Source organism: Bidens hawaiensis, unplaced genomic scaffold (assembly GCF_021521415.1).
Source record: "Bidens hawaiensis isolate Kalapana, Puna unplaced genomic scaffold, B.hawaiensis_p1.1 tig00035007_1, whole genome shotgun sequence".
NCBI lineage: Eukaryota > Viridiplantae > Streptophyta > Magnoliopsida > Asterales > Asteraceae > Bidens > Bidens hawaiensis.
This window is the reverse complement of record NW_027496071.1, coordinates 119,170-132,633: the sequence shown is the minus strand read 5'-3', so window position 1 is coordinate 132,633 and position 13,464 is coordinate 119,170. Positions and strand designations below refer to the sequence as shown.

General features: G+C 33.8%; 1 protein-coding gene across 1 annotated transcript; it reads left to right on the top strand.

The window, feature by feature from the left end:
* Positions 1-6,063: 6,063 nt before the first annotated feature.
* LOC143586843 (uncharacterized) lies at positions 6,064-7,111 on the top strand. The gene is made up of 3 exons (XM_077068303.1): positions 6,064-6,223; positions 6,380-6,807; positions 6,902-7,111. The coding sequence occupies exons 1-3, from the start codon at positions 6,064-6,066 to the stop codon at positions 7,109-7,111; spliced, it is 798 nt and encodes a 265-aa protein (XP_076924418.1).
* The last annotated feature ends 6,353 nt before the right edge of the window (positions 7,112-13,464 follow it).

The following is a 13,464-nucleotide window of genomic DNA, read 5'->3' as shown; positions in this document are numbered from 1 at the left end:
AACTTAAAAAAACGAACACATATTTTCAAATTTGTCGGCCTTTTATGTTTTGATCTTTGATAGGCAATTCAAAACTCTTTTACTTAGTTTTAAAGCGTAGCACATATGTATTACAAACCTAGTGATCATTACCATTTAGTTTATATATACTATATTTATGTAGCTTAACTTCATAATATCATGTATTTAAAAAAAATTGTTATATATTGTGTATCCCGGGTGATTAATATTTCACCATTACTAAAACTACAAAGCTTTCATAATTATCAATTAATCCATTGTTAATTGTTATATATTTTCCCTTACAAAACACTCATTTGGTGATTTTAGTCTTCTAAATATCATTTTATTATAATTGGATTTATATAAGACAAAATGAGAGTAAACATTGATATGAGTTAATAAATGTGAAATACACGATCTATCAAGTCTATTATGGTTTCGAGCTCAATAAAACATCAACAATTTAAAGGGATGAAGCCCCAATGCAATGAGGGTATAAAATGACAACGCATTGGCAGGGTTCAAAGCGGCGTCCCAAAGGGGTATCTAAGCCTATTCTCGGTTGAATCGGTCCGGACTAGTTTGAAAGACATAGGTAGTAACCCTCTAACGAAGTTCATACTAGTCAGACCTCACTTTGCACGAGGCTTAACGTGAACGATTAATACTAGAACTTAGCAGTGGAAACTTAAAATAATTCACTAGTCACTAGAAGTACAAGCGTTATACTGGAAATACATAATGCACCAGTGACAGATATACCACAAGGGGAGAGGTAGCCTCCGCTACGGCTCAACTTTTTACCGGTAGTGTAAAAAAAATTTGGCCAATTTTCGTGTTTCGTTACGGCTGGAAAAAAATAACGTTACCGCTAAGATTTTAAGCCCAACCAATCTATGTTTTAAACCCAATCAAAAGCCAAAACCCAAACAAAAAAACCCATTAACCCAACCAAACCACCTTTCACCACTTCACCTATCTATTTACAAAATAATAATAATAATACAGTAGCACAGTAGCAGCGCAGCTCTGCTACCTCCACGCCTCCACAGTCCACACTCCACACCACCGCCGGCGCACCTCCACGGCTCCACACCCACCGCCGACGAACCTCCACACCACCGCCGAACAACCACCACTGATGTGTGTCTAATGAATGCTTTTTTCTAAGTAACTCACAACTAAGCTTTAAATTTATAAAACAAGACTCCTAAAGAAACCACACAAAACCGGCAAGTGTACCGATCACTAATAGTATAGAACTAAGGAAGTCCGAGTATCGAACACAAGGACACGTGAAAACGTTTTAAATACTTAACCCTAACCAAGACTCACCTAAGAATATTTAAATGATTTTTAATAATTAACTACCCGACCTAACTTACTTTAACTAAATTAATTAACTAAACTTAACTTAACTTAACTAAACATTTGATAAAACTTACGGACTTAACTGCAATTGGAGAAAACGTCTACCTAGGTGAAGAGGTAGGTCCCAGCAGAGCCCAGTTGAACCCGCAAGACTCACCTTGAAGAGGGACGTCTGCGCAAAGACCAACTCTCTTCCTAAGTTTATTAAATTCTTGTAAGTTGAGTTATTTTATCCTTATTATTGAATTACCCCTCTCTTCCTAAGTTTGTAATTAGATCGAGCCTTAGTGAGGATTGTGATTTTGATACGGACCAAGTAATAAATCATTATGGTACGTAAATAAACAACCGTAAATTAAAAGGCTAAATAGACGTTGTTAGGTTTTCTGGTAAAACTGACCGTAGGGACCCAGTTGCCTTGATTACATCTATCTTAGTTCATCTTTAGAAGCCGGTTTCAAACACTTGTTACCACCTGAGCCATCCTATACCCGTTAAGTCATCTTACCTAGGTGATTCGTTTTCTCGGTATCGTTAAATTCCGTTAAGTTTCCAATTAGTTTTGTTAAGTTTCACCGTTAGTTAAGTTAAGTTAGTTTAGATATATAAGTTAAACAAATATATTATTTAGGCAGGACTTGAGTAGGGTTAGTAATCTGAGCCACCTCACGTGTCTTTGTGTTCGATACTCGGACTTCCTTAGTCCTTACTACATACGATCGGTACACTTGCCGGTTGTGTGAACTTAAGTTAGGATATTCCGTTTTAATTTAAAGCTTTGTTGTGAGTCGTAATTTTCATAGACACATTTTCGCACATCACTAATTCAATGTTAAACCAAACTTTTCATTAACAAATCAAGTCATGATGATCAACAATCCATATTACTCACTAAAACCTAACAATAAACACCTAAGCTTGGTAGAACTAACAAGTTTAGCCTAACATGATTTTTGGACAGCAGCATATACTTAATTTAAACATCATAAAACACAACCAAAACGTAATTAAACTCATTCAATAATCAATATCAATCAAGCACAACTCAATCTTCAATTTAATTGCAAAAACAATTCAAGTTAAAAGATCAAATCAACTAGTTATGAACATAAACAAGAAAGCAAAGTTTATAAGTGTTTTACTATCAAGTGTGGCTGAGTTATTTGCTAAAAACGATCTCGATCTGCTATCCCAAGTCTGCCTTAACGATCTCCTTCCCCTCATAGCCACCAAGAAGCTCACAAAAAAGATTTTTCTCTCCCTCTTTGCTGCCCACGGTTCCGATCGGAACTTCTTCCCAAGGTTGGGTATTAATTTTTTGTTATATTTTTGCTTTTGAGCTGCTTCCGTGAAATTCAACCACAACCACAACCACACAAACCTCAATTGAGCTTTTGTGTCCTCACAACAAACCTCAAAACAAACCGACCACACACAAACTATATTTCTTTTTTTTTTTCTACTTTTGTCCGATCGGCATACTTTCTAGGGTGTTAGGGTTCTTTATTTTTTTAATTATCTTCATATGTTATGCATGAAAGGCTTGGATCTTGTGGGCTTGGGTCGAGCCTTGACTTGTAGTATTCAATCTTGATCAAAAAGGCCCCTAAAGTCTTCAAACTTGACACTTTTCTTCATTAAAACTCAAAACCTACAATCAGTTATAAATCTTTATAAGATCATGCAAAAACAATCCATAACTTTTATTTATTAAACAATTAAGCATGTAAAACATGATAAAAAGATACGGAAAGTAAGTGTGTTTTACAACACATCAACCACACTAGTCATGTTACAACTCGGACTTTTCGAAATCTATATTTTTAATAAAAACCCGACCCATTTCGATGTTCGGGAAAGTTTATCGCTTTAATCGAGTTAATTAAACTATTATTATGTTATTATTTAACTAATTATATAAAACATATTTGTAACTTTAAAATTCACCCAAACTTAAACTTTAACCCCAAGTTGTTTCCACCTTCAAGCTACAGGGACCATATTGAAATTTTCAGTTATTATTATATTATAACCTATCCTGGATCCGTTTACCCGGATCCGTTTATCCGTCTCATACCCGTTTATATATCTTGATCAATAAGTTACTATAATCAAAATTTAATTGTGATTCGTTGATCTTATACCATAACCAGCCTACCGACATGTTTAATTAAAGAAACAAGATCATACAATATACGTATTTCTCGTATTATCTAACCGTCTTTAGCCCGTTTTCAATATACATGTAATCAATCATAAAAATTCAATTAAACATTCTTACACCTGCAGCTCCATCTCGCGACCAAACCATTATAAGTAATTTCATTATAGCAGTTTTATTATCGTGTTTGTGTTCGTCATATCAGCTACCAACTGCTGTCGTTGCTAGCCGTCGCTCCATCATCGTTAACTGTAATTGATTGGTCCTTTATGATCGTCGTTGATTAATTTACTAAAGCCCTAACCTCAATAGATCAAACTGATAACGGGATGGTCGATTGAATGATCTAGGGTTCTTAATTGTTTACGGTTCATCGAGTAGTCTGGCTACTGGGCTGGAAGGTGCGGGTTCGAGCCCCCTCCTGACCCGTTTTTGTTTTTTATTTTTATTTTTATTTTTATTTTTATTTTTATTTTTATTTTTCTTTTTCTTTTTATAAATCAACCATTTAATTGAAATATAAATACACTTTGACATTTTATAAATTATAAATTGACATTTTATATAAAACCGAGATATCAACCGGTCATATTTCCGAATCTTGGATTAAAACCATATATATGTATGTACAAATGTGTGTATATATATACTTTAGTTATTGAAATTTGTTAAATGTTTTAATTATTTAAAAAGGAGTTTTAACTTAATATATGTATATCATGTAAATTCACGTATTAAAAGTATAGTCCAAGTATTTTATAAAAAGATTTATATTTTATGTAATAATATTATTATTTATTATTTAATATAAGTATTTAAAAGAAATCTTTATTAATATATATATATATATATATATATATATATATAAACCTTAAACGTGGTTTTGGATTGAAATAAGCAATCCTCGTTATATAAACTATCCAAAAGTTTGTAAATATTTATTTAAGAATATTATTAAAAATATATTATTTAAGCCAATAAAATACCAATAAATCTTTGTAATATTAAAGTTTTATAGAGTGTATCCGATCATTGAATCTCGAACCTTTATTTAATCTTAGTTCTTTCATTCAAATTATATTTATTTCCGCAATTATTCTTTATTAGGATTTCTCGTCGGTAATTTCCGAAGAGCGTGACTCTTGTTTACTATCGTTCTTACCACATTCGTTTATCTCTTGCTTATTGCTAAGGTGAGTATTTCACTCCCATTTTTTACTTATTTTAGATCTTTTTGGGGACATATGTGTATCGTATCATATTTATCTATTATCTAGTATTCAAAACCGCAACTGTTTAATCCTTGTGTGTATATCAGTTTATACTTAACTTGCTATTTGCTTACTTGCTTTGTTTGAATGCTTCTTGCTTATTTCGGCAACCGATGTCCATTTTTATGGCAACGATTTAGTCCTTGCTTGGTAACCAATGTCCATTTATATTGATTGGTTGAGCCCTTTCTTTATGGTTGATTGCTTGTTTACATGTTATGGCTTAACTGTTTATTCTCACGGGAACAGTTTGCATCTTTCTTTATTTATTATATATTATTATTGTTGTGTCTTAAACTGGTGTTTTACTCACTCAACATGTGTTGTCGACAAAATTATATTTTATGCGCATATGCAGGTTATCGTAGAAATTTAATGCAGGTTGGTGAAGACTTAGTGAAGAATATAAGTTAGAAAATAATTAATCAAGATCATTTGTAATATAAGTTGTATTGTTGTATGATACTTGATTATGTACTTGTTTGTATTTGATTTATTTGATAATTGAATTTAATTAATAGATATTGTCATTTAAATATTGCATGATAGTAACCTTGTGACTTGTGGCAATTAGTCCACGCCCCGACATTTCCGTCTTAGGTTGGGGTGTGACAAGTCACCTGTCACCACCGGTCCACAATTACCGCGCACAGGTAGATTTTTCAATTTCTTGTTTAAATTAAAATTAATTTAGGATTTAGGGTTTAGGTTTAAATTGGAATTGAATAGGTACTTTGAATTTTGTTTAGGTTTTTGTTAGGTTATTGATTATTGGTTATTGATTATTGAATATTGGTTATTGATTATTGATATTGGTTATTGGCTATTGATATTAGGTTTTGTTTCAAATTTTGTTTAGGAACTTTGAATCTTTGAAGATTAGTAAACAAGCTCTTATTAAAAACCTGACGTCAAAGAAAAGAAAACGATGACATTAGTTCATCTTCACCAAGTTTAAATATTCCAACTTCATGTTCAAATATGGTTGATGATTTGCAAGAAAAATGAAGATATCGGTCCAAGTTCAAATAATCCTTCAACTTCAAGTCCTTCAATACGTTCAAAAATCAATTTGGATGATCTTCATTTGGATCCCGTCGATAGACCACCTATTACTAGTTTATCATCCTAATCAAATAGAGGGCGTATGAAGAGCATATCTTGTTAAAAAAGCTTTTCAACCACGAGGTCATAACTTTAAATGGTCAAACTATTCTAGTGTCCGGAGACATTTTAATGTCAAATGGTTTGATAAATATGATTGGTTGGAGTATATCACTAAACAAGAAAAAGTGTATTGCTTATGTTGTTTCTGGTTTAATGGAAGTGTTAGTAATCAAGGTGGAAGAGAGATTTTTGTTAGTGGAGGCTTTTGTAATTGGAGTAAACGAGTGCCTTAAAGGAACATGTTGGGGAAGTTAATAGTGTTCATAATAATTCGGTGCAAAAATGTGACAATCTTTTGAACCAAAAGCGATCCTATGAGGTGAATGTCACTAAGCATAGTAATGAAGAAAAGATTGCAAATTGGTATCGATTATTGGTTCTGTTCGTAGTTCGATATTTTTGTTAGAAAATAGTTTATCATTTCATGGTCATAATGAATCTGAAGACTCTTTTTCTAAGGCGCTTTTTCTTGCGGTTTTAAAGTTGATTTGTGAGAACAACTCGGATATTGGTAAGTATTGTTTAGGGAATGCAAAAAAGAATAATAAGTTAACAACTCCATCAATACAGAAAGAGATTATTGATTGCTTTGCGAAAGAAGTAACCAAAAGGGTTTGTGAAGAATTTAAAGATGATGTGTTGGGGTTGTTATCCGATGAGTCTAGTGACGTGTCTCAAAAAGAACAAATGGCCAAAGTTGTAAGATATGTTGATAAGCGCAGAGTTGTTAAAGAAAGTTTAACTGGAGTTGCTCACGTAAATAATACATCTTCTGCAACTCTTAAAGAAGCCATCGTTTGTTTATTATCAAATAACCAGTTGAGCATTGATCAAGTAAGTAATACGTATCATACTTTTGTTACATAAACTTTAATAAAAATGTATTATATATGTATCTTATACTTATAGTTTATAATTGTTCACACAGGTCATGGGTCAAGGTTATAATGGTGCAAGCAACATGCAAGGAAAGTTTAATGGATTAAAAGCTTTGATTTTAAGAGATAATCCATCACCACATTACATGCATTGCTTTGCTCATCAACTTCAGCTAATGATTGTGGCTGTTGCGAAAAAATATGCCGGTGTTAAAGAATTTTATGAATCTCTTGGCATGGTTGTTAATACGGTGGTGTAGCTTCTTGCAAAAGAAAAGATATGATGTTGGAGTTACAAAGAGCTATGGTGAAAAATGAAATTCTTCTTGGTGAGATTAAAACAGGAAAATGATTAAATAAAGAGGTTTCCCTTGCACGAGCCGGAGACACGCGATGGGGTTCTCATCATAGAACAATCACAAGTTTGTTTAAATTACTCCCGGAAGTTGTTGACGTACTTCAAATTTATTAAATTAGATGGAGATAGTGTGCAACAAAAATATAATGCGAAAGGTATTCTATCATATTTTAAGACTCTTGAATTTGTGTTTTTTATACACTTGTTGGACAAAAATTTACGCCTCACAAATGCTTTATCAAAACATCTTCAAAAAAAGAGTCAAGATTTGTTGGAAGCGTCTAAGTTGATAAGCGGGACAAATCAAACATTGAATAATCTAAGACAAATCGGATTTGACAAGATGTTGGCAAAAGTTACATCTTTTTGTAAAAAAAACAAGATTAAGATGTTAGATATAGAGGAAAGTTATGGTAATCAAAGAAACCGAAAGTATGTCATTACCAATCGACATCATTTTGAGGTTGAAGTTTTTAACACGGTCTTGGATATGCAAATTCAAGAACTTGGAAATAGATTTAGTGAGGTCTCAAATAGTTTGTTAGAAAATATGTCGGGTTTAAATCCTTGTGATTCGTTTTCCAAGTTTGACATATCTAAGATAGTGGTTTTTTCAGAGATGTATCTGTATGATTTTACTAACGAAGAAAGAGGGTGTATTCCGGGTGATCTTACGACCTTTTATTACACTTTAAAGGAAGATGCTATATTTGCAAAACTGGGTGGAATGGGTGATGTTGCCCGTGTAATGGTGTAAACTGGAAAACACACAACTTTTCCTTTGGTTTATCGAATATTGAAGCTAGCATTGGTTTTACCGGTTGCAACTGCAACCGTTGAAAAATGTTCTTCTAAAATGAAGCTTATCAAGACGGATTTGTGCAATCGAATGGGTAATGAGTATTTGAAAAATGCTTTAGTTTGTGTGGTCAAAAGAAAAACGTTTGATAAAGTAAATGAAGAAGATGTAATGGCTTGGTTTCAAGCTATTAAAAACCGAATAGGAGGTATTTACAGCCCAACCTAGATCCGCCATTGTTGGTTCGTTAAACCGGTTAGTTTAAATTTATTTATTGTCGTGTTTTTTATATTTGTTTCGTTAACATTGTATTAAATATGGGGGGAAAAAATTTGAGCGCTACGGCTCGATTTCGAGTCTAGATCCGCCATTGTAATGCACGCGGTGTTTTTAAAGTAAGTATTAATTATAAAATAAAGAGTAGTAATCTTCTACATCAAAATCTTAACCAACTTTGAAAGTTGTTCCAATCAAGTCACTGATAAAAACTTTTGTTCCAATCAGGTCATTGAACTTTCATTTTTGTTCCAATCCTAGATATTTTACCTGAATAGCAGGTAATCTAGGTTTTTTTAATTTTTCAATGTTTTTACTTTGCATAATAACTTTTAAATATTGCGAAAATTAGTAAAAATGCGAAATACAATTTTATAATTTCGAAAATTTGCAAAAAGTGTTCGGAAAATTGAGGTTCGGGTTAGAACGGGTCAAGGTCAAAACGGGTTTCAGGTCAGTTTTTTTTTCAACCAACAAATCAGCTCGGTTTCAACACGTTACAACTCATTTTAACAGCAAAAGCTCGTTTGAGCGATTTTTTAAGTTCGTTTAAGCACTTAACAGCTTGTTTAAGCGATTTTTCGGTTCAATTCAGCACCTAACAGCTCGTTTAAGCAATTTTTAAGTTTGTTTCAGCACCAAACAGCTCGTTTAAGCGATTTTTCAGTTCGTTTCAGCACCTATCAGCATGTTTCAGCACCAAATCGCTTAAACGAGTTGTTAGATGCTGAAACGAACTTAAAAACTGCTTAAACGAGCTGTTAGGTGCTGAAACGAACTGAAAAAACCGATTAAACGAGCTGTTAGGTGCTGAAACGAACTGAAAAAATCGCTTAAACGAGTTGTTGGGTGCTGAAACGAACTTAAAAATCGCTTAAATGAGCTGTTAGGTGTTGAAACGAACTGAAAAATTGCTTAAACGAGCTGTTAGGTGCTGAAACGAACTTAAAAACGCTTAAACGAGCTGTTAAGTGCTGAAACGAACTGAAAACCCGCTTAAACGAGCTGTTAGGTGCTGAAACGAACTTAAAAATCGCTTAAACGAGCTGTTAAGTGCTGAAACGAACAAAAAATAGCTTAAACGAGTTGTTAGGTGCTGAAACAAACTGAAAAATCGCTTAAACGAGCTGTTAGGTGCTGAAACGAACTGAAAAATCGCTTAAACGAGCTTTTGCTGTTAAAACGAGCTGTAACGTGTTGAAAACGCGCTGATTCGTTGGTTCAAAAAAAAAACTTACCCGAAACCCGTTTTGACCCGTTCCGACCTTGACCTGTTCTAACCCGAACCTCAATTTTCCGAACTCTTTTTGCAAATTTTCGGAATTTTCAAATTATATTTCGTATTTTTACTAATTTACGCAACTTTTAAAAGTTATTATGCAAAGTAAAAATATTGAAAAATTAAAAAAAAACTTAGATTATCTGCTATCCAGGTAAAATATCTAGGATTGGAACAAAATGAAAGTTAGTGACCTGATTGGAACAAAAGTTTTTATCAGTGACCTGATTGAAACAACTTTCAAAATTGGTTACTATTCTATGGAGTAATCCCAAAATTAAATAACAAGCCGTCCCCTTTCCGATTCACTTTCCTAAAGTCCTCTTCAACAAGCTTAAAAGACACACATTAGTTTTCACTAGTGCGTTGGGTAACAAATATTTAATCAAAATTTATAAAGACACATTTGATTATGTGCTAGGTCTTTGCATTCCATATGTGGTTTAACACTATACATTCGCCACCCATAGATCTTAAACGACTCGAGCACTACTACAATGCATATTCACGGCTTACCTCACTTCATTGTTTTGTGTGTTCGCCACTGTATATTCTAATCGCACGTAGCTACAAATATAGTTGGTACTTGTTAGTGTTTACACCAATATACATATTTGAATGCTTCTATATTATCATGCCCTATATTAATCTAGAGTTGATCTTTTTTAAGCAACTAACTCTATAAAATCCGCATTAACAAGCAGCTGAAGGGGAAACAAAACCAAAATTACATAACCAAAACGGGTTTTTAACCTATAAACAAAACTTATTCTAGCTTTAGAATACCATAAAAATGAATGATTAACAGTATCATCAAAGATAGAATCACGTTTATTTAGGCATGTAGCGAATATCATGTCGTTTTTATACTTCCAAATCATCCCCCAAATAACCATGATAATATCTGCAATCGATCTTCTTTATTAATTACTAATAGTAATAGTATTGATCCAAAAAGCCAAATATGAAGGAGCCAAAGACAAAGAAAAAGTCACCTCAAGCCAACAAGCTACCGCTTTCCAAAGGTGAACAGCCACATTGTAATCTCCAAACATATGCTCAGTCGTCTCAAATTGCCTCGAGCAAACCTAACACATAATCGAAGGAATATCCAAACCACGATTACATAAATTTATTTTCGTAGGAAAACGGTATAAAAGAATTCCCCATGCCAAACTATTAACTTTCCTAGGCAACATCTGGTTCCTCATAGTTGGAGCTTCTACCTCCAGGCGAACGTGTAAGTCAATCAAGTTTCTAACCGATTGAACTAAAAATTCCTTTTCTAACTCCAATTCCAGTTCCAACTATCCTGATCTTTATTTAAACTAACATGTCGAATATAATGACTCAAATCTATATGTTCAGATTCGTTAGTCCCCCCTCCCCACTTTTTCTATAGGCCGACACCATGACCACTCCCACACCCCCATTCACCAGTTGACTACTAAGCAAATAGTTTCTATCATTTTCTAACCTGAATAAACTAGGAAATCTTTCACTAAGAAGCTGATCACCTAACCGATATTACTTCCAAAAAAATGTAGAACCACCGTTTCCTAGTTTCGAGGTTGTTTTTTATTTTATTTTTTTAAATCACTTTCTTTAGCATTATCTAGTTTTGAGTTTTGCTTTTTTTTTAAACTCACCTATTTCGAGATGCTATAAATCTTTTCTTTGCGTTCCTATCACAAATTAACGGGTCACCACGTAACCTATTAAGTTACAAATATAGTATATTTAGTTTCTAGGTACCGTTTAGTCATTGATAATTTCTTAACACTTAATTTTGGCTAGTTATTGGTTGGCGCGAGTTCTATACGTGTTCAATAGCTTACATAGACCTACTTTTTATTCTGTCCAAAAGGCCTTACAAGTCGTATGTTGAATATCTAACTACTCATACGACCCGTGTAGTGACTATATGCCAAGACAGACTCTTCTAGTGTTATACGACATGTGCTTTGGAAAACCTCAAGATTTTAGGACTCGTATGGATCTCTGAATCAGTTATGAGTGTTTCGAGAGATCATCCCTAAATCCAAAACATGCAAAATAGCCAAGTTATGAGTGTTTTGAGGCAGCGCTTGGCATGTATGAATGACAGAGAAAATGAAGTGAGTCATTGTGAGAGAATGAAAATATATGTCTGGTTAGCCAACGTCCAGTGGAATGAAATCAGTCATTACACAAGTGTATCTCATTCCATCAAAACTATCCCCCCTCTCCTTTTTTTTAATTTTGTTTCTCTTTCACTCTACTCTTTTGACAACAACCCATGAGGACCACCACCACCCACGTTGCCGCCATTACCATTGCCACCACCCCCTGATGTAACATCCCGTTTTTGTTCGGTTAATATGATAATAATATTTGATGTTATGAGATGGGCTTGTGTTGGGTTAAGTAATATAGGTAATGGACTTGGGTTATTAAAGGAAAGACCATGGGCTTAAGCCCATGACCCATAATATACAAACTATAATCATCCATTAATCCATTCATTTTCACATATTACATACACCACCCAAAATACACACTTAAGCTCTCTCCCATATTTCTCTCTTTCTCTAACCGAAATCAAGAAGAAGAACCGATCCCGACCCGAGGTAATGATAGTATGAAATTGTATGGATCCAAACCCGCTAGATCTAGTCGCGAAACGACGAGCCGACACCCTCACCTTTAAAGTCACGAGATCCGGATGGAACATGGTATAAACCGGTCAAATAACGAGCTTAGGGGTCACCCTAGCTCAGATCTGGATCGAACGGGACGAAAAAAACGGTGAAAACGGTGCGAAAATACGTTTTTGCGGCCACCGCTCGTTTTTCCGGCGATGACGGCGCCGGAAAAGGTGTACGAGGTAAGGGAACGTCAGAGAATGTTTCTGAAGAATAACCCTAATTCGCTAACGGGGGAATACAAATTGACAACAGTTCGTTATGTCATTTCGTTAATGAAGAATAACGAACTAGCTTCATTCGTCAAGCAATTCGTTACGATTATTCGTTTTAGAGACTAATTCGTTACAAGGGGTCAACTCGTTATAAGGGGTCAGTTCGTTATATAGGTCAATTCGTTATAAGGGTCAGTTCGTTATAAAGGCTAATTCGTTATGAAAGAAAGCATTCGTTAGAGGGTAACGAAAGAGTTCCATTCGTTAAGGAACTGATAACGAATTAGAGGAACTGAATAACGAATTAAACTTTGAAAGAATGACAGAAAGGTCTCTGGACTTAGAAAAGAATGATTTAATTACATAATAGCCATTGGACTTTATTAATCGATGTAAGATACCTTAACGAATTAACGAGTTAACAATAAAATAATAGTTAAGAATTCTAATGAAAAAATGTGTTAAGAGAGTTAATGGAAATAAAATTGTTTTTTGTTTTCAATCCATCAGTTTTCAATCCCACGTCGTTGTCTCGTCTGCGTGTGGTGGGCTTATCCCCAATATCATCGTTGTCGTCGTTCTACCGTCGTTGTAACATCTCGGATGTTTCGTATTTGTATTCGTTTATGTTTACCCGACTCGGGAATGTGATTCGGAACTTTCTTATTAATAAAAACTTGTATTTATGGGTATTTAATTTTGTTTAATTCATTTTATATCCGCGTATTATTCAAACTCGTCAAAAATTCTATTTAATTATATGAATTACTTCAATAAATCAGTAGCTTAAACAAGTTTGAGAATTTTTATTAATTAAAGTCCCAAACTCGGGTTTAGGCGAATGTGAATCCGCTCGATCTTGGTATTAAACCAAGTTTGGTTCCAACACATCACAAACTTAGAAATTTAAATAATATGAAATGAAACTTATGTTAAAATGTTAGGAAATATTTTTGATGATTTAAACAGTGACTAGCTCGTTAAAACAAGAAGTTTGACTTT

Coding starts and splice junctions, on each gene's coding strand:
- LOC143586843 (XM_077068303.1), top strand. CDS start 6,064: ATGATTGGTTGGAGTATATCACTAAACAAGAAAAAGTGTATTGCTTAT. Junction 6,224..6,379: donor TAAAGGAACATGTTGGGGAA/GTTAATAGTGTT, acceptor TATTTTTGTTAG/AAAATAGTTTATCATTTCAT. Junction 6,808..6,901: donor ACCAGTTGAGCATTGATCAA/GTAAGTAATACG, acceptor TTGTTCACACAG/GTCATGGGTCAAGGTTATAA.